Genomic DNA, 26,008 nt, shown 5'->3' with positions numbered 1-26,008 from the left:
AATCAGAATCAGAGCTGATAGAGATATTCAGGAATATTCAGTGCCGTCGAATCATGGAGTCTGTTGACATGGAGTCATCAGCCACCAGAACACCTTCCAGTCTATCTTAAAATAAACAAAATAAAGCACGCGGAGTATTTCAAAAAGCTAGATGCGATCCCGAAAATACATGTCTATTTGTACTAAAGTTGGCAGAATTCGAAAAGGAGCGCGTCTCAAAAGTTTTAATGCGTCACGGTTGATCAAATACTTATAAATTTAAAGGGACTGTGTCACAGATTGGCACCAAAAGAAGTTTTTTTCTGTAACGAATCTCAGGACAATTATCTAATAGAATGTGTTACGCTTTGATATCATAATTGTAAAATAAGTACCGAAATGTAACAAAAAAATGTGTCGGAGACCGGGTTCGAACCAGTGTCTCCGAAATTGAAGTCCAGCGTCTTACTCACTGAGCTACAGAGGCTTATACTAATCGGGTGACATAATTAAGCTATACAGCTACCTCGGTAATATCACGTGATAACACCGACTAGCCAATCACGCATAAGGAATGAATTCTACCTGGTAGACATACCCAGTAATCTTTTTTAATGGAAAAATACGAAATAACTGCTAAACTTAAATAAATTGTAAACTATGTGGTACTTCAGTTAGTAAGTTTCAATGCATTGTACAGCTCGATGCCAAGTTTACATGTACATGTCAGTTTTCGACAATTTTCTTTTTTCCCCGCTATTTTATCATACGTGAGACAGCCCCTTTAAGATTATCGGCAATTCGAAACGTTATGAAAAGAACAAGCAGAGCGCGTTGAAATAAAGCTCCACAATCAACAAACTAAATTTCTGTCCAAATTCCATTGTTTTTTGTTTGTGTTTTAAAAAGAAAGAAGAATGAATGTGCCAGGCGCGTAGCTGCCTATACGTACGCGAGTTCGCGGCTGAATCCACATGATTCTGACAAAAATAATTATTCAGCCAAAGTAAGAGGATTCGTACTTGAAGTCCTACCTTGCTGTTACAGACATATGGTCATTGCCATTGAACATGTTATTATACAAGTCAATGGCAAAAAGGACCGAAAATCAGACTTTTGTAAGACAATCTGAGTGTTATTAACATAGTTGCTATTTTATACAAACAAACACTGCCGAGCAAAGGGTTTATTTGTTGATTTATTATCCTATAACTGTCCATTTTCCATGACTAAATGAAGCTCCCCAGAATGCACCATTGTTTTTAGAAATTTCAGCGGTGAGTAGGAGGGGCATGCCCCCAGACCACCATAGCACAATAATAAGTTCACACATGAATAGAGGGCTAGCTACGCCACTAATTACAATTGAGCAAACCTCTCAGTAAGTGCAATTAACAAAATGCAACGCGTACTTTTGTGGATATTGGTACGGAAAGAAACGGTCTTTTACAATAAATATGTCACACCTGAATGACTAACTTAGGTAAGTGACCAATCACAGAGCCGGTTTGTGCGACAGTTCTGTTCCGGTGGCCTGTTTTATGGAAATGAATATTATAAGACATTTTGTATTGTGTGTGAGCGATTTATAATCGAGTGATTAATATACGCAAGGAAGGTAAGTCAAATACCCGTTTTATTATGACTAAGTGTTCGTTTTTATATTGACATTGACTGCATAGACTGCATAGTGGTAATCACAGAAGGCTTCAGCGTCATTTGGAAATACAAAACTTTCAGGTGAGAAATAAAAACAGGTGGTCGCTGACGCTTGTCTACGACTAATTCAACAATTTTAAGCTTTTTTCATAACATCATGTCAATGACATACCATAACTTGAGAAGGGCTGTCTTGTTAGTAACACTAATTAAGGCAAGGAAATGTGTTTGACCAACATAATTCCTAAAATGTCTTGTTGTGGATAGAAAACGATGTTCGGATGTGGTTTTTTTCGGACATAATCGGATCTGTATTGAGTCGCGTCGCTGTTGCTTTCATGGTATTTGTGTTATGATGTTAACATTAAAAAGTCAATTATTAACTTTGCATTTGTGTTGAGAAGATCAACGCTCTTCAATCAGTTCAGAATATTTTTTGATACTTTATTGACAAATAATGCCAAAAAAATAAAAACTTGTCTTTGTATGAAATTATACATAAACTCCAAAAACTGCATGACCTTCACCATTGCCTCTATATTTGGAAATTGCAGGCCTGCCATTCTTGGTTACACCTTATTGATATTCTGCTAGTACTTGATTTTAAAGACATCTTAGTTTTAAACTTATTTAATTTCACAATCATTGCATCTTATATTAATCACTGTCGTTGGCACCATGTTGCACGAGAGTGTGGTCTTGTGTTGAGGGGGAAACTGGAAAACCCGTAGAAAAAAATCCACTTGTCCGACTTGGTGACCACCATCCAAAATCACATGCACCCAGGCCGGGAATTGAACCCAGGTCGCCTTGGTGAGAAGCGAGTGCGCTAACCACTGCGCTAACTGATAACCTTCTGCTTGTTTTTTTACTAAGTCTTGGTTAGGCTCTAAAAGGTTTTGTTTATCTCGCCAAAAAAAAACGACAACAAAAATCAGTGAAAAAAGGCATCCAAATCCATTTTTCATTTTTGGTACCCATTTTATATTTTTAAATAGAAACTGATGCGTCACAGATGTTAGAATAGTGATCATAATAGCACATACACAACGATAAAAGTCAAACTGGTCTTGCATTTCCGTAACAATCATCTACATTTATTTGATGTTCCTCGACTGCTTTTGCAAAGAATATCAATTGAACTGCTCTCATTTGCAGAATTATCCAAATATTTTTGTCAACATTTTACAACAAATTGTAAGTTGGTGAAAACTATCAACAATGCCTTGAAACTTGAACAGTTGATCAATGAAGTTACTAGCTGCAGGACTGGTAAACAGCAAAAAACAAATTGAGATTGCAGTGGCTATCAGAAGTATATTCAAAGGGTTTCAAATTGGTTGAAGTGGCTTTTAAAGCCTATTTTACTGTGACAAAGTATTCCATGATGTTGATGCAACATTCATGGAACATTATTTTCCATATTTTTTGGTCAGAAATGTGAGCAAAGTCTCTAATTCATCTTTCCTCTGATTCTTGTATTTGCTGATATGTTTTTTGGATTATACAAGCTGCCCTAGCATAAAATATCCAAGAGGTTTTGTTTTTGAAATTGTTTACCTGCAGCCCCTGGGCCCTAGCCAACTATTTGAAGTGGAAAACACACTGATTGAAATGAAATAAAATATTAGCAATGAAAAGATAGGCAGATGCTAGTGCCCTCCCGTTATGATGTTTGTCTGCAAACAGAAAGGCAGATGCTAGTCAGTGCCGCAGGGTTCCCCCTGGGTTCTAAAAAAGTTGTCGCCACTTTTTCGCGGGGGGTAAAGGGGGCCGCAAAAGGCCCCCTTACGGGTCCAGGGCAGCGCCCTTGTGGGGGTTCAGAGGGGGGCGAAGCCTCCTGAAGCTCATGGGGTTTAAGCATTTTAAGAGCCTTAAATTTCATTTAATTAGCACATTGTCGTGCTAACCATTATAAAATACTGCTGTACATAAAGCATGAGATTTTAGCAAATTGTTATTTTATTGACAAAATATATGGACCTGTTCAGAGGTTTCAGGGTTCTGAAAAGTTGACGCCACTTTACTGTCCTGGCTTTAGGGTCAAGGGCAGGGCGCTTGTGGGGGTAAAGAGGGGGCAAAGTCCCCCTGAAGCTCAATAGGTCTAAGCATTTGGACATCCTAAGATTGCATTTAAACATTTATTATATGAACATTTATTCAGCACATTGGCATGCAATAACAATGATTTTATTGTATAAGAAGCATATGTAATTTGCATGGTGTAAACAGTGTTGACATTTTTAAAAAAGACTGTGTTCATAACAAACTGTATTATTGGCTGTGTTTACTATATACTATATTGTTTTTAGTTGTTGTTTTTTTCACAGTTGAGAGTTGTGGCATTTCAGGATACACAAAAATGTCTTAATAACAAAAGTTTTTCTGAAAGCCCATTTTCACATGGCTGTTGCAGCCTGCTGCCCTGTTAAACAATAAATATTGAAGACACAGTAAACCAGTAAAAGTGTGCCTGATTTGGAACCCTAAATCTAAATGAAACACACTTACACAGCGCTCTTCCAACTGATCTAACAGGGCAGCTGTTTCTATTTATCCACATCACCAAAGGGATACTAGGCCCTCGTTTACCAACTTCTTCCTTCATTTGGATCTGGATAGTCTTTAGTGAAAATAATGATGAACGGATACTAGGCCCTCGTTTACCAACTTCTTCCTTCATTTGCAGGGCTTTTTCTATAGTACCCACGGGTCCGACTATCGGACCCATTCCCAAAGCAAAATATAAGATATTGGGAAAATTCTTTTTACCTGTACTGGTTCATTTTCAACATCCTTATAAATTATGTGATGTGAATTTTTTTTGGTAATTGAACCCAGAAATCATTGATTTTCATCACATTCAGAGATATGAAATATTATCTGTCATGATTTATTGCAACAGATATTTACACCCCAAGGATTGATATTTTTGGGGTCTTTTAAAGGGAAAATAAACTAATATTAAATCATTTCCTAATTCGCAGGAGACTAGACAGCTTTTTCTTTTCACTGTAAAATTTCCCAATTTCCGCATTTTCACGACGCAAAATTTCCCAAAATGTCTAGGGTCTTTTTCCCAAAATGGGCAGAAAAAGCCCTGATTTGGATCTGGATTATATAAGTCTTTAGTGAAAATAATGATGTACATGTTCCATAACTCTTTCCTGAATTATGATGCAGGTGTTATTGATCTTGACTTTAATTGTATAGCTGTGTCATCATATATCTTGTATGTATAGTACCCTTTGTAACCTTTGGGCTATTTATTTAATTTTGATTGATGGGTTCGATATTTATTTTATTCATATATGGAGGAAAAAAACCTATAACAAACAAAAGAGTATTTTAGAGACATTATAAAGAGAATAAATCACAAATACAAAATACATATTAAAATAAACAATTACGAACGACATGCAAAATAGAAATTAAGACAAATGAGAAGATAAAGAAGCTTACCAGGACAGCTATGATGTTTGTATAATAAAGTCAAATGTAGTTTTGAGTCTAGAATTACAACGTTACTCTAACGAGAAGCAAATGTGGAATGACATAAAGAAAAAAGGAAAGGGACAAAGGATTTAATAAATTGTGCATAGACCGTGAATATAACAATTATGTTAGTAAAAAGTGTCCACTGCCATGACAGGATAAAAAGTATTCACACTCGAGCTAATCATACATAACGGAACATACACGCCTGAGAAACACTCGCACTACCTATAATTTAACACCTGGTTACACCTGTAAGCTTAAAAAACATTAACTACATTCTATTAATTTAAAGAATGTACTGAATTGAATTAATCTTTGAACTTAATTGAACTTACAAATGTTGTTTTTCCTTGCATGATCTGTTGACATCTCAACACTTTTTTTTTTTAAATGTGCATACATGTATATGAAAACTACTCGAAATTTTATACATGTCGGACTTTCTATAGAGGATGTAAATTCAAAATTTCAAATGTATATATTTATAATACAGAACAATTTTTATGCTTTTATTAAAATTAAATGTAACAACATTAATTTGTAGCCAAAAAATACAATTGACAATCTGTGTGAAGATTTTACAGTGATAGTGACATGAAAGTGCTATTTCAAAAATATACAGCTGAAGAGGATATTCCATTCTTCTAATTTTGTCAAAAAAAATTGTGAAGTCAACGAAACAGCTGTATAGTATCATTGTTTGGTCGAGGGTATTTGCTGTTATAAAGTACTGTAGGGTGAGGTTTCAATAAATTGTAGACTGTATATTACCATGTTACTTTAGACAGAAATGAAAATGCCCGGACCCATATAAATATGATTTTATGAATCCATTGAATCATTTCGCAGCTTGTATTGATCTGAACATGAAAGGCTGAGGAATGTCACTGATGACTTAAATGTAAGCCACTCACTGACTCTTCAATGATATGTTTTAAGGTGGTGATTTTGTCTTTTAAAACAGCGCCATAGGTGAAGCTAGTGGCCACATATAAGGCTTGAATGCCCATCTCATATTCATTCAGTTCTTTAAGCTGGGTATGCCACATTCAAAGACTGATCAATAATTGCAAATATTGGGACAGGTAGGTATTGAATTCTGGGCAGCAGTTCATGCTGTCCCTATTTTTAGCAATTAATGATTGATCCTCTGTCCATGACTCACATGCATTAGTGTAGATATATTTGCTACTGTATTTGTGTGACAAATGTTCTAATTACTACAGCCTTAAAGGAATGTAAGAAGGATTTATCAAATGAGCTGTATAACATATGTGCATATTGGATAAGAACAAAAGGAAAAGGAAGAACTGGCATATAACACATGGTCAGTCAATGTACAGGTATTGAATAGGATTTCTCACTTCAGAATTCAAGCTCTTGGACATGTATTTTAAAAATAGTTTACTTAATTTCAACTTACTAACTGCTTGGCTTGCCATGATTATGTCACTCAAATAGATAAATATCAAGTTGTCAGTTTGAAGTTTTAAAATGAATAGTATTGTTAAACAGAGTCATAAACCAATGATTAATGCATGTGCTACTATTTGTCATTATTTATTCTTTGGAATAGGATTGGTCACGAAATAGTTTTGCTGTAATATAAAAAATAATCAGTGTCCACTTTTGGCAGAGAATTGCCAAGCCAATTTCGCTGATAAATATTGATAAAAGTGTTCTTTTGTAATTCATATGCAAGACCAGTCTTGATTTATTAATGGATTTCATCTGAATTTACAATTCCAATATTGGTAATTATAGGAGTGTTTACTTTCTCAATGGAGCGGTACTTGGAGATGAAATGGTTAAAATAAATATGTAAAACCATTATTGGCAATTTCCCACAAAATCTTTATTATGATTGTGCTAGCCTTCCAGATCAATAAAATTGATTTTAAGTGTATTAGTAGAAAGACTGTTTACAAAATTTCAAAATCAATATCTTTTTGGTATATTTTTGCTTCTAGTGACAAAAAGTCCTTGTATATATGTTCACTGGTAGTTTAACATCTTTATTAAATTAAAGAATACATGAATATTTAGAATTAAATTTGATAAAATTATGCACAAAAAATTCCATTACTCATGAATGTTCTTTTCATGAAATAACTTACCACACAAGAAATGTATGCTTTCATGCATATTAAATATCTTTCAATATTATGTTTCAACTTGAATATTTTGGGATTAACCTGTAGGGTATTTTAGGCTTAATTTGGTGAGATTTAGTGAGATTTTCTTTAATTACAAAATATTTACATGAATATCAATGTCTGTCTTAAGTCCAAGAAGAATGTAATTATTGATTAATCTGAAAGGGATTACTTATTGTTGTCATTTTGTGGATTTTGCAAGTCAGGACACTTATCCAGGAAGTTTGTAAATTTGTTGTTCACACTGATCTGATAGTATATAAAATATGTGCAGTGTAGTAGTAGTTACAATTTTGGATTCAGTCAGATAATAAAAAACATATTTGGGGTTTTGTAAGTAATTTGATTATTCTTTACCATAAGCATTTACCATAGCTATTAAGTTAAAAGATGAAATATTTCATGGTTTTACTAAATTGATAACTGTTTATGTGTACATGCTTATTGTATTAATAATATAGTTAGATCAGAGAAATTGACACTGAAGCAGTTGTAAAATACATCATTTCTGTAAATGTGCCGAATGTTCAGAACTTTGTTAATGTTTACAACATGATAAACAACATTGTTGTTAACTTTCAAATTGTTACTGCTCAGGGGATAGTCACCTGTGATCTGCAATGTTCCTAACAATATTTGGATGACTGTAGGGTGTCTCTGTTGAACTTGTTGGCTTTTTAAATGTATTAACGCAACATTAAAGATTTCACATTTAAATGTTAACAACAATGTCGTTAATCATGTTGATAACTTTTACAAAGTATTGCACAATGGGCCCACTGTTTACTAGGGAGTGCGACATACAGTCAAATTGAACATAATTCAATACTAAGACTTGTTGTAAAATTTCTTAGGCTTTTCACTGCTTCCCTTGTGTCTAGCTGTGCAATAGATATTTTGTCAGCGAAATTAGGTGTAAGATGATAGTTTAGCATGCAACAACCTAGAAGTATAACAATGTCTTTAGTCAAATCATGTGGATGATGGCAGTCCTTTATTGCTGAGCATGAATTTTTAATGAGCTTCTCTAGTGAGTTTCACAATTTTAAGGTCTGTAGTAATATTGAATTCATTGATCATTTAATGGGTTTATTGGCGTTTTCAAATCTGATTTGTTTTTCGTAAAATATGATCCAGGTTTTCAAATTTTAAGATACGGCTAACATGTTTGAAATGCTGTTTCTTACACTTTGTAAGTCAAAGGACTTGAGAGACCTAACATCACCCAAAGCATTTAGAAATGAAGGAAGGTGGCTTAATTAGCAGCATGATATATATAAAAATTATTAAAAAAATAAACAGGTTTTGGGAGAAAATAATGTGATACTGTTTATATTGTCTTCTTTTTGATACTGAACACACATTTAAATATACAAATGTTCTGTATCAATATTCATGGTTTAGCCAATGTATATTACCAGAATGGAAAAATCAACTAGTTTATGTAATATATAGACAATTGAATGATTTTACAGGTGTATGTAAAATGATTATAAATGCATCTATTTGTTTTAAAATGAATTTGAGATGACAGAGTAGCTGTTTCTCTGTATAATTTAACTGTATTTGTCTACCATAATGGGTCTGTTGAGGCAAATACATGTACCTTATTGACATTACTTGCCACTGCAAAGATGGTGTTGTTTTAGTTAGTGTTTGTAGCAGGCATAACAAATTACAGATTTTCCTGCACTCAGTATCACTCACTGTTTATCTCTCCTTTAACACAGAGGCTGGAAGGTATTGGCAATCAAAAGGCTAGAGACAGAAGCAAGAGTAAGACAGCTTGTAGTGCTCCACCCTCCATTTCATTGGAACAAATCACATGGCTAGAGCCTGAATAAAAATAAAAGACACAGTGCCCTCCGGTCTCACAGGAACATTTCAACCTCAACGTCAAGTCACCTTCAGGGAACAAAGTTGCCAAATTTGGATATACATAAGTTACGAAATATATAGAGGAGATATTGAAATAATCAGAAGAGTTACCACCAGGCATTATAATGCAGTTGTAGAGGCTGATTCTGATCTTTCACATTGGAGTTTGAAATAGCCTCACACAGACTGTTCAGGTTGGTGGTGTTTTTACCATTGAAACTTTGTACTTATTTGTAGTTAATTTTTAAGCTTTTTTTCAATCGTTGATCATATGTTGACAGTGGTAATATTATTGTTAAAACACATTTATTTATTTTTAAAAATCATTAAACTTGCTAAGGATTCAAAGGAATTTCTGATCTTACGATATATAGTGGTGAACACGTTGATAAGATGACCCATATATATTGATGTAGTCTATTTTGTTATTGACATGTAATATGTGTTTACTATTATAATTATGTTTTGTAGACAATGGGCCTATACAGCCTGCTGGATGAGCAAACATGGTCGTACATCGTGTTCTTCCTGGGCGTGATAGCGCTCGTCCTCTATGCCATGTCCACTTTCTTCATCATTGTGTCACAGATAGGCGGGTATGTTAAGATTTTATACCTATCAAAATTGAATCTGTTCCCTTGGTCTCCAGAAGCCAGAAGGGGTTTTCATTTTGAGAGTCCAAATGAGGATTTTTGAATTAAGCTCTGTAATTTAGTGCCAGAAAAAACACAGCTTATGATAGTCCAGATTCAATGTTATAATAAGCCTGAAGCAATGGAAAGTTTCATTTCTGAGTGTAAAAAGATAACAACATGAATTATACACCCAATATTCAAGAAATTGCGTTTTAAGGTTTTCAAATAAATATATTATTATAAGCTATGAAAAAAAACAGGCATTGTGTTGGTCCTGTTTGTTTTCATTCCCTTAAATTTGTTTCACTCAAGACATGAACTATTCTAACTGGCTTTGATATTTCTCTGATCTGACATTGTTCACAAAACTTCCCGAAACAAGATACATATAGGGAAAACTGCACAATGGCAGCTCATGTTAATTATTACATGCCTTAAAAAGTAAGTGCATTCTTTTCAAAGGCAACTTCATAAATGTTAATTATTCATGAATGATATTTACTGAGGCTATTGGTTGGCCTGGGTTATTTAGATTTTAAGAGTTTTAATTTGAAATGCAACCTATATTTTCTTGAACTAAACAACTGATAAAATCTTAATGACTGTACATGTAAAATGATATTTGTATTACTTTTACAAACACAGTTCACCTGTGACTGAAGATGAAACAATACATTTTACTCCATGATCCTATGTTCATCTTTGTTGTTTAACTTTGCATGTAACTCGATAACAGAGGAATTTAAAAGTTTACCTAGATGTGAATGTCAATCTTAAAATACATTAGTCTCCTATTCCCCAAATGACCATGCTGATTAATGTTGTTTTATATTTCACTTGTAACTGGATGGTTTGTGGGTTTCAGGAGATTTATCCTCTTCAAGAAGGAAGACACAGCCCTGATCTCAGACAATGTTCCCGGCGTGTCCATCATCAAGCCCCTGATGGGAATTGATCCCTTGTTGGAAATCAACCTCGAAAGCCACTTTAGCATTTCATATCCAAAGGTTTGTTTTTGTGTGTGAACATTTCTTTGTGTGTGAACATTTCATAATGTACTCTGACCTATAAGGATGGTCTGTTCATGTTGCATGTATATAAATGGTGTGCTTCATAGGGAAGTGTAAAGATCTTCAAGGTGTTTTCTTGTAAATATTGCATTACCTCATTCATCAACTTATGACACATAAACATGTTAGGAACTAAGCATAATTTCCTTGTTTTGCTACTTTGAATGATTTGTGGTAAAAAAGCTCTTGTTATTTATATATAGGATGCAGAAAAATCGAACAAATTCAATTAAAATCTAGTGTCAATTGGAACTTGATAATCAAATTGAAGTTACTAAACATCTTTTTTAAGATGCTGTCAAGGCAGTTTTTTGTTATTAAACATTGATAGCTATATAATAAAGACTAAATTGAAACCAATTTTAACCCTGACCAAATTTGAACGTAGAATTATAACCCCCACATATTCCTTAATAAGTTCATGTCCACTATGTTTTCCAGTTTGAGCTGCTGTGTTGTGTGCAGGATGACCACGATCCCGCCATCAATCTTGTATATAAACTCAAGGAAAAGTACCCCAAGGTTGACTGCTCACTCTTTATAGGTGAGTACAGGGTTGAGTATAGATCTCTAATCACAACAACATTAATATGTCTAACGCAATGAATTATATTAAGTTGTACCATGATGGAGAGTGTTTTATTTGTTTTCGTCTATACATTAAGTCCAACCAAGTATGGGTGGGCATTACCAAGCAATAAGTAGCATAATAGGTAGGGTAATAAAGATATTTCCCTTAAAGCTGCACTCTCAAAGATTTACCGTTTTGATAACTTTTTTATTTTTTGTCCTAGAATGAGCAATTTTTTGCGTAAATATCTGCAAACCAGTGATATAAGAGTGCTGTCAAAAATTCAGATCGCAGATTTTCATATAGAAGTTCAAAAATTGATGTTTTATGCATTTTTCTTAAACTGTAGTAACAGTTTAAGCCATAAAACATTAATTTTCGCACGGAAATATGAAAATCTGCGATTTGATCTTTTGTCAGCAATCTTTTATTGTTGGTTTGCAGATATTTACGCAAAAAATTGCTCATTCCAAGACAAAAAATAAAAAAGTTGTAAAAACGGTATATCTGTGAGAGTGCAGCTTTAAACACACACTAGTTGTTGAATGTTGTCCTTTACATCAAGGCTCCAAGCAGTCACTCTATCCACAACCCTCCTGATCAAAATTATACGCCAACTGCTACATATTTGTGAATAATTATAATAACTCAAGAAAAATGTAGTCTTTATCTATAAATGACTACATTAAATTGATATAATATCATATTCATTTATAAAACAGATAAAATGCAGTGTATTCAAGTTGTATTAGATTGGTTTTAGTAGACTGTCAGCATTGCATAATTAAATCTTCTTTGATGTTGTTGTATGTTAAGCAATAACGTAAACTGCATGACCAAAATTGTGTGTGTATGTACAGGTGGAAAGGACGGCATCATCAACCCCATGGTGCACAACATGGCCCCCGCCTACGACCATGCCAAGTATGAGTATGTCTGGATCAGCACAAGTAGGATTAAAGGTACAAACATAAAAAAATAGCTGCTACAAAATTGAGCAATGTCATACTCTGAAAATGTTCAAGGGGGTGTTTTTTGGTGAATGTTTCATTTTTGCAAGAAAATCAGTAATCTTTTCCTCAAGTGTACACGTCTTCAAAGTTGTTACTAAAAATTGAGGCAAGTTGTTGACAAAGTTATATGATCTCCCCACAGGGAGTACGGATATCATGATGGACATGGCATGTAAGCTGCAGAAACCAAATGTGGCCCTCTGTCACCAGATGCCCTTTACCACTGACCAGAAGGGCTTCGCTCAGACGCTAGAGAAGGTATGTGCACTTAAGTTAATAAAAACATGTATTAAGTTTGCTCCTGCAGGTTTGGCACTGTCCCAGAAGTTACTTGAACATGTAGATAGAGATAAAGTTACTGTAAAAAAGGTGCTTGAAAGAAGGTCAGCACCTGAAGGATAATGGTGCATGATGTCGGCACCTGAAGGATAAAGGTGCATGATGTCGGCACCTGAAGGATAATGGTGCATGATGTCGGCACGAAGGATAATGGTGCATGATGTCGGCACCTGAAGGATAATGGCGCATGATGTCGGCACCTGAAGGATAGAGGTGCATGATGTCGGCACCTGAAGGATAGAGGTGCATGATGTCGGCACCTTGAGAATAAAGGTGCATTTTGTTATGTAACTGAAAGGTTTAGTCATCTCTGTTGAAAAAAGTTTTCATTATGATGGGCGTGAATGTTTTACGGTTACAGGGAAATGCATCTCTGCAATTTTCATTTAAGACTAGATCACCTTTTTTGATATTTGAACTATCTAACTCTGAACTGGAATTAAGCAAGCATGCCGAGATATCTACTCAGATACTCAGTTTGAACAAAATAAGACAAATATCAACCCAGAAATCTTAATTTGTAGATGAATATCTGCAGAAGTCTTCTGTTACATCTCTAGAAATGCTTTGTCTGCTTTGAAAGGATGGAGAGTATGAGAGATGAAACATGTTTATATTATTGAAAGCTTTCTTATCTCAGGGAAAAACAAATTCTGTAATAGTTTTACTTTGACAGTAAATTGGATTTGATAAAATAAGGAAACAAGTCTCATATTGATAGGGTTACCATAGCAACAGTTTCACCTAAACATTTTCTTGCAATTTAAAATCACTGATGATTTATTTCACTACTGATAAAGTTTTATTAATTCAATTTTTATCTCCAGTGTTTTTAATGAATAAAGCCTGGTTATAGCTGCACTGCAACAGATATACCATTTTTACAACTTTTTTGTCTTGGAAAGAGCAAATTTTTGCATAAATATCTGCAAACCAATGATATAAGCTTGCTGACAAAAACCAGATTGTAGATTTCATATTTCTGTTACAAAAAAATAATGTTTTATGGCTTAAACCGTTACTAACAGTTTACGAAAAATGCATAAAACATCAGGTTTTTAACTTATAAAAATCTGTGATCTACGGTCAGCAGTTTTATATAACTTGTTTCCATGGATTTTCGCAAAAATTTGCTTGTTCCAAGAAAAAAATAAAGAAGTTGTCGAAACGTTCAATCTGTGAGAGTGCAGCTTTAAGAGTGGTGTGTAGGAGTGATTCTCAGCTGATTCGTTATCATTCTCATATATGCATTACCCATGCAGGTAAATTCACCTAAATGTGCTTTCAAAATATATCCTAATGACTTGTGTATACATCATCATTATCAATCCACTGTCAAATTGCATCAATATATCAAATAAAAACGGAGGCCAGGTTTATTTTAATTGGCTCAAATTTGGTGTCAGCTTAAGTGTGTCAATGAAACCATCACTTTTATACCTTTATTATAAGTAACAAATAACGGACATCACTTAATCGACGTTTACAGAGACCTTTGTAAACTTTTATTTTTAAGTCATATAAACCTGTATATAGAAAGTTGCCTACAAATTATGCCATGACAGCACTTATGTTAAAGTTATCAAATGTTATCACTATAATGATATAAAAGAATGGATATTTCATTGTTTCATTTTATGATAAACTTCATTATTTTTTGTTAATTACATTAAGTCACTTGAAGAAAAAGACCCCTTGGTTAAGGTTTTGTGTGCAAGCACACATAGGTTAATATCTCAGCAACTACTTGAGGTATTGCATTGAGACTTGATACAATGGTACTCAACCATCCAACCTACTCAATTAACCAAGTTAGATAACTCTAGTTTGCATTTAATGCAAATAATAGGCCTTTGTTATTTGACTTAGAAATTCTGGTAAGGTTTTGTGTGCAAGCACACATAGGTTAATATCTCAGCAACTGCTTGAAGTATTGCATTGAGACTTGATACAATGGTACTCAACCATCCAACCTACTTAATTTACCAAGTTAGATAACTCTTGTTTGCATTTAATGCAAATAATAGGCCTTTATTATTTGACTTAGAAATTCTGGTTAAGGTTTTGTGTGCAAGCACACATAGGTTAATATCTCAGCAACTACTGGATAATTGCCTTGATACTTTATAAAATGGTACTCAACCATCCAATCTACTTAAATAACCATGTAAGATAACTCTAGTTTGCATTTAATGCAAATAATAGGCCTTTTGTATTTGACTTAGAAATTCTGGTTAAGGTTTTGTGTGCAAGCACACATAGGTTAATATCTCAGCAACTACTGGATGAATTGCTTTGAGACTTTATAAAATGGTACTCAACCATCCAATCTACTTAAATAACCATGTAAGATAATTCTAGTTTGCATTAAATTCAAATAATGGCCCCTTTTTATTCAACATATAAATTCTGGTTAAGGTTTTGCATGTAACCACTTTTAAGTCAATGCTTCAGCAAATACATCATGTATTGCATTGAAACTTCACACACAGGCTCCCAACCATTTAACCTTCTTATTTAATAAAGTAAGATAACTCTATCTTTCATATTATACAATTTTTGCCCCTTTATTATGGGACTTAGAAATTCTGGTTAAGGTCTTGAATGTTAGCACACATAGGATAATATCTAAGCAACTGCTTGATGTATTGCATTGAGACTTTATACAATGGTATTCAACCACCCAACCTAATTGAATAATCTAGATAACTGTGTTTTGCAAATAATGGCCCTTTATTATTACACTTGAAAATTCTGGTTAAAATTTTGCATGTAACCACATTTATGTTAATACCTCTACACATCATGTATTGCATTGAAATCTAATCTAACAGTGATCCATGCATGTTTCGCCAAAACTTTTCAATCCTTACACTGAAAAGCGGCGGAATAGTCGAGCGCGCTGTCTCTGTGACAGCTCTTGTTATTTTAGATATCACTCCTAAATTATTGTCAGCCCAAACTTTCAAACCATTATTTAGATTGCACATGACAATCTGGTTACCGAAAAAGCCCTGGTTCTGTTCTGTAAACTCCCCCAAAGGCAGGGGTCAACTGAGGGTTTTCCTGATGTACAGTGTACAAATTGCTGCAGGGTGTTCACCGGGAGTCTTATCGTGTGCATAATACTTTTAGTTGTTTTGTTTATGAAAATTCTTTTGTCATTTTCATTTCACAGCCTGTTTTAATGCCATTTCTGTCCAGCAATTAAAGTATATGCATCTGTATACACACTTAATATGTATGTTAAACATCGACAATGAATTTGCACTAGCCTGAGGGTAGAAACCTGGTGAAACTGTTTTCAGGCTAGCAGAACATGTATCAATATTCCTCTGAAACATATAGTGTCAGGCTTGTATTTTTTTCTGGTAATTTACGTAAGAATATATGAAATCAGGCCAATGCATTAAATCTGATTTTTTTACACTGTCTAAAGTATTATGATAAAAATAAAACTTTACTCATACGAAACATTATCTTCAACAGACGTATTTTGGTGGAGCGTTTGCCCGCTACTACCTTGCGTTCAATATCCTGGGCCTCTGTTGCTGTACGGGAATGTCGTACATGTTCAAGAAATCAGCCCTTGATGAGCTGCACGGTCTTAACTGGTTCGGCAAATATCTGGCAGAGGACTTCTACCTGACACACGCTTTACATGAGAAGTAAGTGGCCTTGAATCCTTTGTGTGTAAATGTCTCGTGCAATATATCAATTCATTTCAACAGTTTGGAATTTTTAAACTAATAAGGTCCATAGATATCTTACTGAATGTAAAACTGCTTATCCAATCATTAAACAAATTGTCAACTTAATATACTTGTACAATGAATAACTTAAGGCTAAGGAATCATTCAGTGTCATGTGATTTATAATAGTTCAAGCCTTTTGCTCTTATCAAATGGTAGTCTACTACACTAAATTTCTCTATCTGTCCACTCACAGGGGTCACAGACTGGTGATGTCCTCTTATCCGGCTCAACAAAACCTCGCCCAGTCAGCAGTAGTTGGTTATAAGAACCGCATGGTCAGGTATGTACTCTTGATCAAGCGGTGGGGTGGATGATACATTTATCACCCATGAATTTAATTCTTTGTAATAACCTGGTATTTAAAACTCAGAAAATTTATAAATCAACTGTACTGTAGTAAGTGCATTTTCCAAGAAAAATCCTGTTTATATGATTTTGGTGGTTTCCCCTCAAAACCGTAAGTTCAAGGTTGCTGTTACTAGAAATAGAAAAATCAAGGTTAATGCTAATAGTTATAGACAAAAAAAGGTTAACTATATGAGTTAAAAATAACATGTAGTTATATGAAACTTAGTATATAGGAGGCACTTGTGAAACATGGTTACATACCCTGGGATTGGATTATGGTCAATTGACAGATAATTGGAAAACAGTTTTGGCTCAACAACTTTTGTTACGAATGATGCAACGTGATTTAACTTATAAGGGCTTGGAACAAGGTGTAGATCACTGTTTTTATTGAGATATTAAAAACTTTTAATGTGCTGATTGAAAAACATAGTTTTGTGGCATTGTGTCATTTTTAGCATTCCTTGTTTGCCCATAAGGTTTGCCTACACAGGCATAATAGTGACAAAAAATACCAATATTGAATATGAATTCCATTTTTTGTTGATGAATGTTTATATTGTAAAATACTATCAAGTTTAGAAATTTTTTATACTTTAATGTCTAGTACAAATGCTTTAATCATATGTGATGTGACAATGTTTATATATTATGCATTTAAAGAAAGAAACTATTTTATGGAAGTTTAAGTTTGATATCATTACATGTCATTGTCACTTTCTATCACGTTTGTATCATTTATGTATGCTCTTGTGTTTGTGTACGGGTCAGAGGCCTTTCGTACAATAAACTTTTGAAACATAATATCCATAACTAACATAATAATAAAGGTAATCACAGGAGGATTTCCCTCCACCAAGCAATATAAGTTGAAATATGATGTTCTACCTTTAGGTGGTTGCGACTACGGTTGAACATGATGCCTCTGGTGAGTGGCTTCCTGGAGCCCATGACGGAGTGTATCCCCCTGGGCTTGTATGCAGCCTGGGCATTCTACCACTTCCTTGGCATCAACCCATACATCTTCTTCGCTGTCCATTTCTGCCTCTGGCTAATATCTGATCACTTGCTTCTCAGATTGATACAGGTAAAATCAAAGGTATTTATTTTTTAGTAAACAAAATTTTATTTTGTCACAAGTGTAATCATACATATTGTATATTTTGTTTATTATTATTATTATTTATTTTCTATATGCTTTAATTCCTTTCAATATACAGTTATGTTCATATTTCTTTTAAGAAGTAATATCATGTGATATTTTGAAAGTGATTCATAGTTGCAATTGTTTGATCTTTTAATTATAAATGTTTGATGTACGATCATAAAGAAGGCTTTAATTTTAATGTTTCATTTCCTTTTAGAACAACATTCAAATTGAACAAAGAAAGAGTTAATATTTTCATTTTTCAGAAAGACTTTAAAGTTTCATTCTCTGTAAATGATTTATTCTCGGTGTGATTTATTGAAAATGTTTAAATGCATTTTTGTTATACTAATTGATGTTTCAGAATTAAGAGTTCATTTCAAGTACATATTATATGCCCATACGTACAAGCAGTAAAATATATTATAGTGATATTTCATAGTCAATGCTCATCCACATATTAAGTTATTTAAGTACAAATTTCCACCGTCTTAAGTTAATAATAAAACGAAACAAAACAGCTAGATGATTTTCAAGCCAATTCTCTCCCCTGATGTGCTGCTACTGCATAAAACACAGAGGTTTTAGCAGATGCAAATATAATGTGAATTTGAAGTGCATGTGGCAACATGAAATAACTCTGACAGTATTGAAGTGGTTTGTTTTTATCGTTGGTGCACAGTGAACATGGAATACCTTACTAGTTTCATATTTCCAGAAAATGTAATTATTATAGGTTTATGGCTGAAACGCTGTGTTTTGTGTATTTCAGCATGGCCCATTACCTTTCTCCAAGCTGCAGTATACCATAGTATGGATCCTGCGTGAGGTCCTAGCTGTCTGGGTTTTCTTTGTGGCTCTCATCTCACCGCGCCGCATCAAATGGGGAAAACACACTTATAAACTTTCCCTCGGGGGACATACAGAACTGTTAAACACACATGATAAGGGCAAAGTCAAGTTGTAGCATAATCATCAGACATATCAGTTTTACCAATTAAGGCCAAGGTCACCCATTTTATCCATCAATTAGTTATACATGTATACTTAACCATAGTTTAAAAGACATATTTTCATTGCTTCATTGCTGTGTTGTAAATAGGTGCAGAATTTGATCTTTTAGTTGTATTTTCTATGGTCAACTGCTAACATAATGTTTGTTATTTAACATATGTTGTATGTTTTGATATATATGGACTAAATATGAAAGATGTTCTGTCCTGTCATTAATGCTTTGTTCGCTTTTAATTACATTATGCAATTTGAATGACTCAAAACCAGATCTTGACCAACCAGTTTTTCATGTATATTAAACATAATGGAAGTTTTGCTTTATCACTCTTTTTACCATATTAATTAAGGGGCTCTTTGTTTTACTTACATTTGTATACACATATATATATATATATATATTTATCAACATCAAAACTGTAGTATATTTTGTAAATGCTTTATATACCTGTTGGATAATATGATTTTACAATATTTATACTTTGTGGGGCCAAATGCATGACTTTGTGTGTCAGAATATTTTTTTTTTATATAATATAATGCAGTACAAACTGTAACTCAGTGTTTGATTATTTGAAAGGTTGTTGGTATTTATACAATAGGAAATATTTGTATATCCACCTTGAACTTTAACCATGCTTGTAAGGAGGATGTTAGAATCGTGTCAGTTGCATAATTTGATCTTTTTGTCTGAAAGGGGCATTCTTTATTGCCTTGACTGAATTTGGCATGGCTATAACTATATCTTACAGCAATGTTAATTGTATTTTATAATACTTAAACATTCTATTGGAGCATAATCCATTTTTTTTAGAATTTCAAAATATATTTTCTTGAATTTTAAACATACTAGGGCATAAGCTTTCCCTATAGGGCTCACTGTAAATCATCATGAAGGAATAAGATTTCACCATTCCTCAATGTTAAAACTTTAATAGCCACTTTGTTCAGTGAACAGTCATTTCAAAGCATAGCCAAATATAATTCAGGTGTTTTTAACAGCTTCTGAAGCATCTAGTAATATATTAACATACCATTATCATTGGCAATGGTAGCATCTTTGACCTACTTGGGTAACTCTGTATATTGTATATTAACATATTTCATATGTCATTACATGCCTGTTTATTAAGCGAGTGCTTCCTTGACTTAAAGGGAATGCAGTGCATATAAAAAATAATTATATTTTTAATCATGTTATACAGATATTAAATACCGGGTATGTGATGAAATTTCATACGTGGGACTTGACTCATAAAGCATAGCAGTGAATTGAGATTCAACTTGGTGAACATTTTGTAACTTTTGAAAATGATTATTTTAATACCCTTTACTTCTCATCAAATTTATTCATATGCATATATTCTTTAGAACATTTTTGCAGTATTTTCATATCGTTGGTGTAAAAACATTGTTAGTTTTCTTTAAATTCAACTTAGAAAAAGGCAAATTTTCACTATGTTGAAAATAGTCACTAAGATGCATTATGAATCAGCCCCTGGAGAATGAATCCCCCTAAATTAGATTTTTTTACATGCATGAATGGATAATGAACATCTAGAATACTGTTTGAATACTTAGGTTATTGAACGGTTCTTTTAGGTAGTGTTTGAAGTGGTAGTATGACAAAATATGTAGACTTGGGTATCATTAACTTGTCTGTTATGTATGGAGAACAAGAAATTGTAAAGATGCATTGGTCATGTGAGACAAAGTTGACTGGGTTTTTTTTGCAATTATAACTTTCAATTTTATTTTTGACACAAAGAATTATTATAATTTGTCTGTTGCTTTTTTGTTGTTGTACGCACACAGGTTAGGGGGCTCCATATTTATTTATAAAGCAATGTACCAAATGTGCTAATACTAAACACAAAGCTGATAATCTTTTAAAATGACATAGCTTTCCCAGTTATTTATAGATGATTGATATTGACTTTACCTGCACATGATAGTTCTTCCACAATATAGGATGATATAGCCTTTACCCACAAAATATAGGGTGATATTGTCTTCACTCACACATGATAGGGTGATATTGTCTTCACCCACACATGATAGCGTAATATTGTCTTTACCCACACACGATTGCGTAATATCGCATTTACCCTCTCATGATAGGATGATATCGCCTTGAACCCACATGATAGGGTGATATTCCCCTTACCCATACAATATAGAGTGATATCGCCTTTACCCACACATGATAGGATGATATCGCCATTATCCCACATGATAAGGTGATATTGTCTTAACTCCAACATGATATGGTGATATTCCCTTTAGCCACACAATACAGGGTGATATTCCCTTTACCCACACATTATAGGATGATATTGCCTTTACCCTAACATGATAGGATGATATCGCCTTTAACCACATGATAAGGTGGTATCACCTTTACCCACATGATAAGGTGATATTGCCTTTACCCACACATTATAGGATGTTATCCCCTTTACCCACACATGATAGGATGATATCACCTTAACCCAGATGATAAGGTGGTATTGCCTTGATCCACATGACAAGGTGAGATTGTCATTACCCACATGATAAGGCTATATTGTCATTACCCACACATGATAGAATAGTATCGCCTTAACCCACACATGATACGGTGATATCGTTGTGACCCACTTTACCTGCACTTGATTGTTATCTGTGTGCAGGGCAGGGCTGTAATGTATATTATGTGCAATATGTTACTTGCTGTACTTGTTACAAGATGCCATCTGTTACCATGGCATCAAGCCTGTCTGTTCATTTTGGAATCTCTAGTTTGATGATGTAAAAGTCCATTAAAGACACAACCATACATGAAGGTTGTGTTATGTACCCAGGAAATAGAAGTTGGTTGAAATCACTTCATTAATACTAGTGGTGACGGAAGATATAATTATAATTATTATTAGACCGGAGAATCACCCATCATACCTGTTATAAAAAATGTTCTAAAACTGTGACTCTATTTTGTTCTAAAACATGAGTATTTTTTTGTATATGAAGTTGCATTTTTAGTACAAAATGAATTTTGAAAAAAAGATTTCAAAAGAATTATTCATGTTTTTTAAAAAAATAATCTGTTACAATGAAATTGAATGGCTTCTTTAAAACTGTTCATTATTGTGTTACCATGTATAATAATGCCATGAAGTGAGATATTGTTCATATCTCCGTATAGTTATTGGCCCTGTCAGTTGAAGTACTTAATACACATATATGTCTTAACATGTTAATATTTCCTTAGTTAATTTTAGCCATTTAGTATGTAATGGAAAAATGAACATTTAAAAATCACCACACAGATTCATCCTCTGGCAATATATGCCATCTTTATACTCTTAATTGATAGAATAACAAATCTAGACAACATTCATATAAAACGTTTAAAAGTTTGTTGACACGGTAGGATTATTACATTTATTTAGTTATACTACTGTTGAATAATGAGAGCTTTATAGAATAAAAGTTATTTTTAACATGCTCAGGAAGATGAAAAGGACCATTATATCTGTAACATTCCATTTTACTTTACTGCTAATGTGATGTTGTTGTGTCTTGATGGTTGTGATTGAAATTTCATATATATTGATATTGTTTTAAAATTGGTCGGAGGTATTTATTATATATGTATGTATTTATTACGTAATGTTTAAAAATTATATGTATATGTTTAAATGAAACAATATCTAACAAGTTATATGCTGAGTTATATGATTTCACAACATTTTAAATGATTGAGATTCCACAGTCATTTCTGGGACTTCCTGATCTATTATTTAAGCTTGTATTGTCAATTCTCAAGTAGCTGAATCTGTATGGTAATTTAAAACTAATCTGAGTCCTTGTCTGAAAGCTTATAGTAACACAAAAGCTGGTAAATGCAGTTTTAATAATTTACCAACATTTAACCATGTGTCTTCATTTGTTATCACATAATAGTCATGTTCCTGTTTTGTCTTTCTATGTTACAATGTAGCTGTTAAGTACCTGTGGTTTTAAGAGACAATTTTATATCTTGGAGAAGCAGGATAATGTCATGGAAACTATTACATGTGAAAATTAAGTGTCTTACTCGTCTTGTTGCACTCAGCATGTCAAATATTGAAAGCAGCCACTCAATTACGTTATGGTTGTAATCAATTTTGACCAATGGGATGACATTCATACTGATAGATCTATGTTTCATTGGCTGTACTTAAAGTTCGATTCGTGAACATTGAAAGTGAAACCTTATACATGTAGCTTGTCAAATTATCTACTGTGAGTAATGAATATCATTCAACCAGGTGATTAAAAAGGAATTTTGCACTGGAAATATAACAGTTCTGTAGGAAGGACAAAGGTACTTTTTGTGAGAGGATGAATAATCATGTAAAATACCATGGATGATGGTAACTAACTGGGGCTTTGTCAGTAACACAATAATTTCAGCCAATTGAAGGTCTATTTAAAAATGAATCATTTGTCTGGCTGCACTAATGACTTGATTTTTTTTTTCATAGAGACTTCCAATAAACAATAGCCTATACACAAAAAAACTAATGTATATTTATTGTATTATAACTTTATGTCCATATATTGAGACTTCACATATTAGATAATGAAGATATACGATATACTACTGAGCAACCTGACATGTTATTTACATTTATATTTTTATTTCTCAATAGCGGCCTATTGTTGGTGGTGACTGTAGAATAAACATAAATGTTTTCCCCTTTCTCTATTTTCTATTAGCTGTGTTTTAGGTAGTTATGACACCTTTGGTGGTTAAGCACTGATATTTGATTATTTTTTTTTAGTATAATGTGTTCAAATACAGTTTATTTCTTGATATTTTATTTATAATGTTTAGAATTAGAATCATGAACACCTGGCAATAACTTTTTTTTCAAATGTTAGAACAAATATTCATACATCTGCATAACTTAAATTTTATTATTATTACTATCACTTACTAAGATTTCCTATTTAAATAGTTCCTGACTTCCTTTTCATTCACATACAATTTGCATCATAGAACTTCACAAAACGAATACTTTCATTCGCAGGGTATGAACTGTAAACTTGATATTTAAGGTATTTTGTTGAATTAGTTGTCAGTATTCCAAATGTGGAACATGTTGACTATTGAGCTGTATTTACTTTGTTTTTATATTTTTCAGACAGCCATAATTTTCAAACTTAAATTGTTGCCAGGCAATGATGCTGTGGATTAGGGAATGAATGAATATTGAGAAATGCTTGAAAAGAAACTAATCTAAATAAATATCATACCAATATTGTTACAACATTTACAAGAAAAACTAAAGGCCACACCAAAATGATGTTTGTTTTACAAATTTATGCACCTTTTTCAAAAAATACAAAAACCTATTTTAATTCTTTTTTATAGCAAGTTTGCCTATTTTTTCCTGCATCAATTGAAAGATGCCAAACAGTGCTTTCTTGTGAACATATTTAGTGTAAAGCAACCCCTAAAACATGTATAAAATCACTATATTTAGTGGGTATTGCCTTTAACTTTTTCTTCGAAGGTTGAATGATGTTGTAATTGTTCATGATTTTCAAATATTGATGAAATTTGATTCTGCTGGCTTGCTCCAATTTTTCTCTGCAACATTCAATAGTCTTGGAACAAATCATTAAATAGGTGTGGCTATATGTGTTATTTGCTTTGCACATGCATACTATTTTAAATAGGTATTTATATAAATAAATCATATTATATTTGTATTGAAAACCACTGTAATCTTTTGTTAAGATATGTACCATACACGTAAAAGTGGCCTATTTTGGTTAACAGCCAAAGAACCAAATCCATCCAAGCTATATGAAAGTACTTTCGTAATAAAAGTAAAACAACTGGATTTGTTTTTTGAACATTCCTAGTAAAGATGGCAATAGCAAGATATATTTTGTCAAGTATTATTCCTATCTAAGATGGCCATACCGTCCACTGTTACTGGTGTATGTGTGTTTCTGGCATGGAAGTAACACCCATCCAAGTTTGCTTATACATGCAAAACAGAAACCAGGTAAGGACATGACATTTGTGCTGGTAGTATGCATTCTGGTAATAACTGATTAGTGGAGTAGGTTATGTCCCTATGCCCACAATATAGCCAATGTGTGGTGGAAACCCATCTCATTGCTCCCCCAAGGAGGTTAGGGGGGGGGGGGGGGTAACTTACATCGATAAACGAACTTCACATATACTAGTAACTCGATACAGAAATAACCACCCAAAAAGGAAACCAAGCTCGTTTTATAATCTTCGTCTGGTGACCCAAAACCCTAAGCGTCTATTTAACAAGAGTTGTCACAGCTACGTGACAAATGTCCGTGAACAAATACCTCGTTAGATAGCCATTAGTATTTGGGCCTATATTGACAGATAGTCTTGGTTGTATAACATATCTTCATGATGACCAACCCTACCTTCCCTTGAAGTTGGGGAATATTATCTGTAATAGAGGATAAGCTGCGAATTGACCTTGCTCACCCCGGGCAATTTTGAAAACGTCACAAAATGAGATCTGTTTATACTGTGAGGGAGGGAGTTTAAGTGAGAAACGGACGTTTAAACAACGTTACCGTATGTAAATTTTGGTTTTCTTGCTTCTATTTATTCGATGTATAATGAACGTGTATAGAGTAAAAAAGCGGTAAATCATCGTTCTCTATATTCGAACCGCACAGATTGGTGTATATTACATAACTTATAAAATGTAGCATAAAATCGCTGTTTTTTACCAAATAATGTGTAACACAGAGTGCTTAATCAAATAGTCATTAATATTATTTAATGCTTTCTGGTGGTTTATAGAGATTTATCAGTGAAATAAATTTGATATTTCACTGTTTTGAACCAGATAAATGTTTTGAAACAGTGAAGTAACATTTTAAAGGTTCAATGTTAAACGCAACCTCGTCATAACCA

The 26,008-nt window shown here is 33.4% G+C and overlaps 1 protein-coding gene across 7 annotated transcripts; it reads left to right on the top strand.

The window, feature by feature from the left end:
• Nucleotides 1-1,468: 1,468 nt before the first annotated feature.
• On the top strand, nucleotides 1,469-24,931 carry LOC128227773 (ceramide glucosyltransferase-like). Of its 7 annotated transcripts, none has more exons than XM_052938609.1 (11): nucleotides 1,469-1,597; nucleotides 9,023-9,364; nucleotides 9,642-9,766; nucleotides 10,671-10,812; nucleotides 11,317-11,419; nucleotides 12,307-12,408; nucleotides 12,602-12,717; nucleotides 16,288-16,466; nucleotides 16,747-16,833; nucleotides 17,796-18,000; nucleotides 18,821-24,931. In XM_052938609.1, the coding sequence occupies exons 3-11, from the start codon at nucleotides 9,645-9,647 to the stop codon at nucleotides 19,013-19,015; spliced, it is 1,251 nt and encodes a 416-aa protein (XP_052794569.1). In that variant the 5' UTR covers nucleotides 1,469-1,597; nucleotides 9,023-9,364; nucleotides 9,642-9,644; the 3' UTR covers nucleotides 19,016-24,931. The 7 variants fall into 7 exon arrangements, with proteins under 7 accessions (XP_052794569.1, XP_052794574.1, XP_052794568.1 ...); XM_052938614.1 differs by lacking the exon at nucleotides 1,469-1,597 and adding an exon at nucleotides 6,323-6,479 and having other exon boundaries at nucleotides 17,796-17,988; XM_052938608.1 differs by lacking the exon at nucleotides 1,469-1,597 and adding an exon at nucleotides 6,323-6,479.
• The last annotated feature ends 1,077 nt before the right edge of the window (nucleotides 24,932-26,008 follow it).

Source organism: Mya arenaria, chromosome 3, assembly GCF_026914265.1.
Source record: "Mya arenaria isolate MELC-2E11 chromosome 3, ASM2691426v1".
NCBI lineage: Eukaryota > Metazoa > Mollusca > Bivalvia > Myida > Myidae > Mya > Mya arenaria.
The sequence above is the reverse complement of the archived record's forward strand: the minus strand, read 5'-3'. Positions and strand labels throughout refer to the sequence as shown.

Excerpts from the sequence above, each read along its gene's own strand:
- LOC128227773 (XM_052938609.1), top strand. The coding sequence starts at position 9,645 with ATGGGCCTATACAGCCTGCTGGATGAGCAAACATGGTCGTACATCGTG. Across the intron at positions 9,767-10,670 it reads ATTGTGTCACAGATAGGCGG|GAGATTTATCCTCTTCAAGA; the intron begins GTATGTTAAGAT and ends TGTGGGTTTCAG. Across the intron at positions 12,409-12,601 it reads CAGCACAAGTAGGATTAAAG|GGAGTACGGATATCATGATG; the intron begins GTACAAACATAA and ends ATCTCCCCACAG.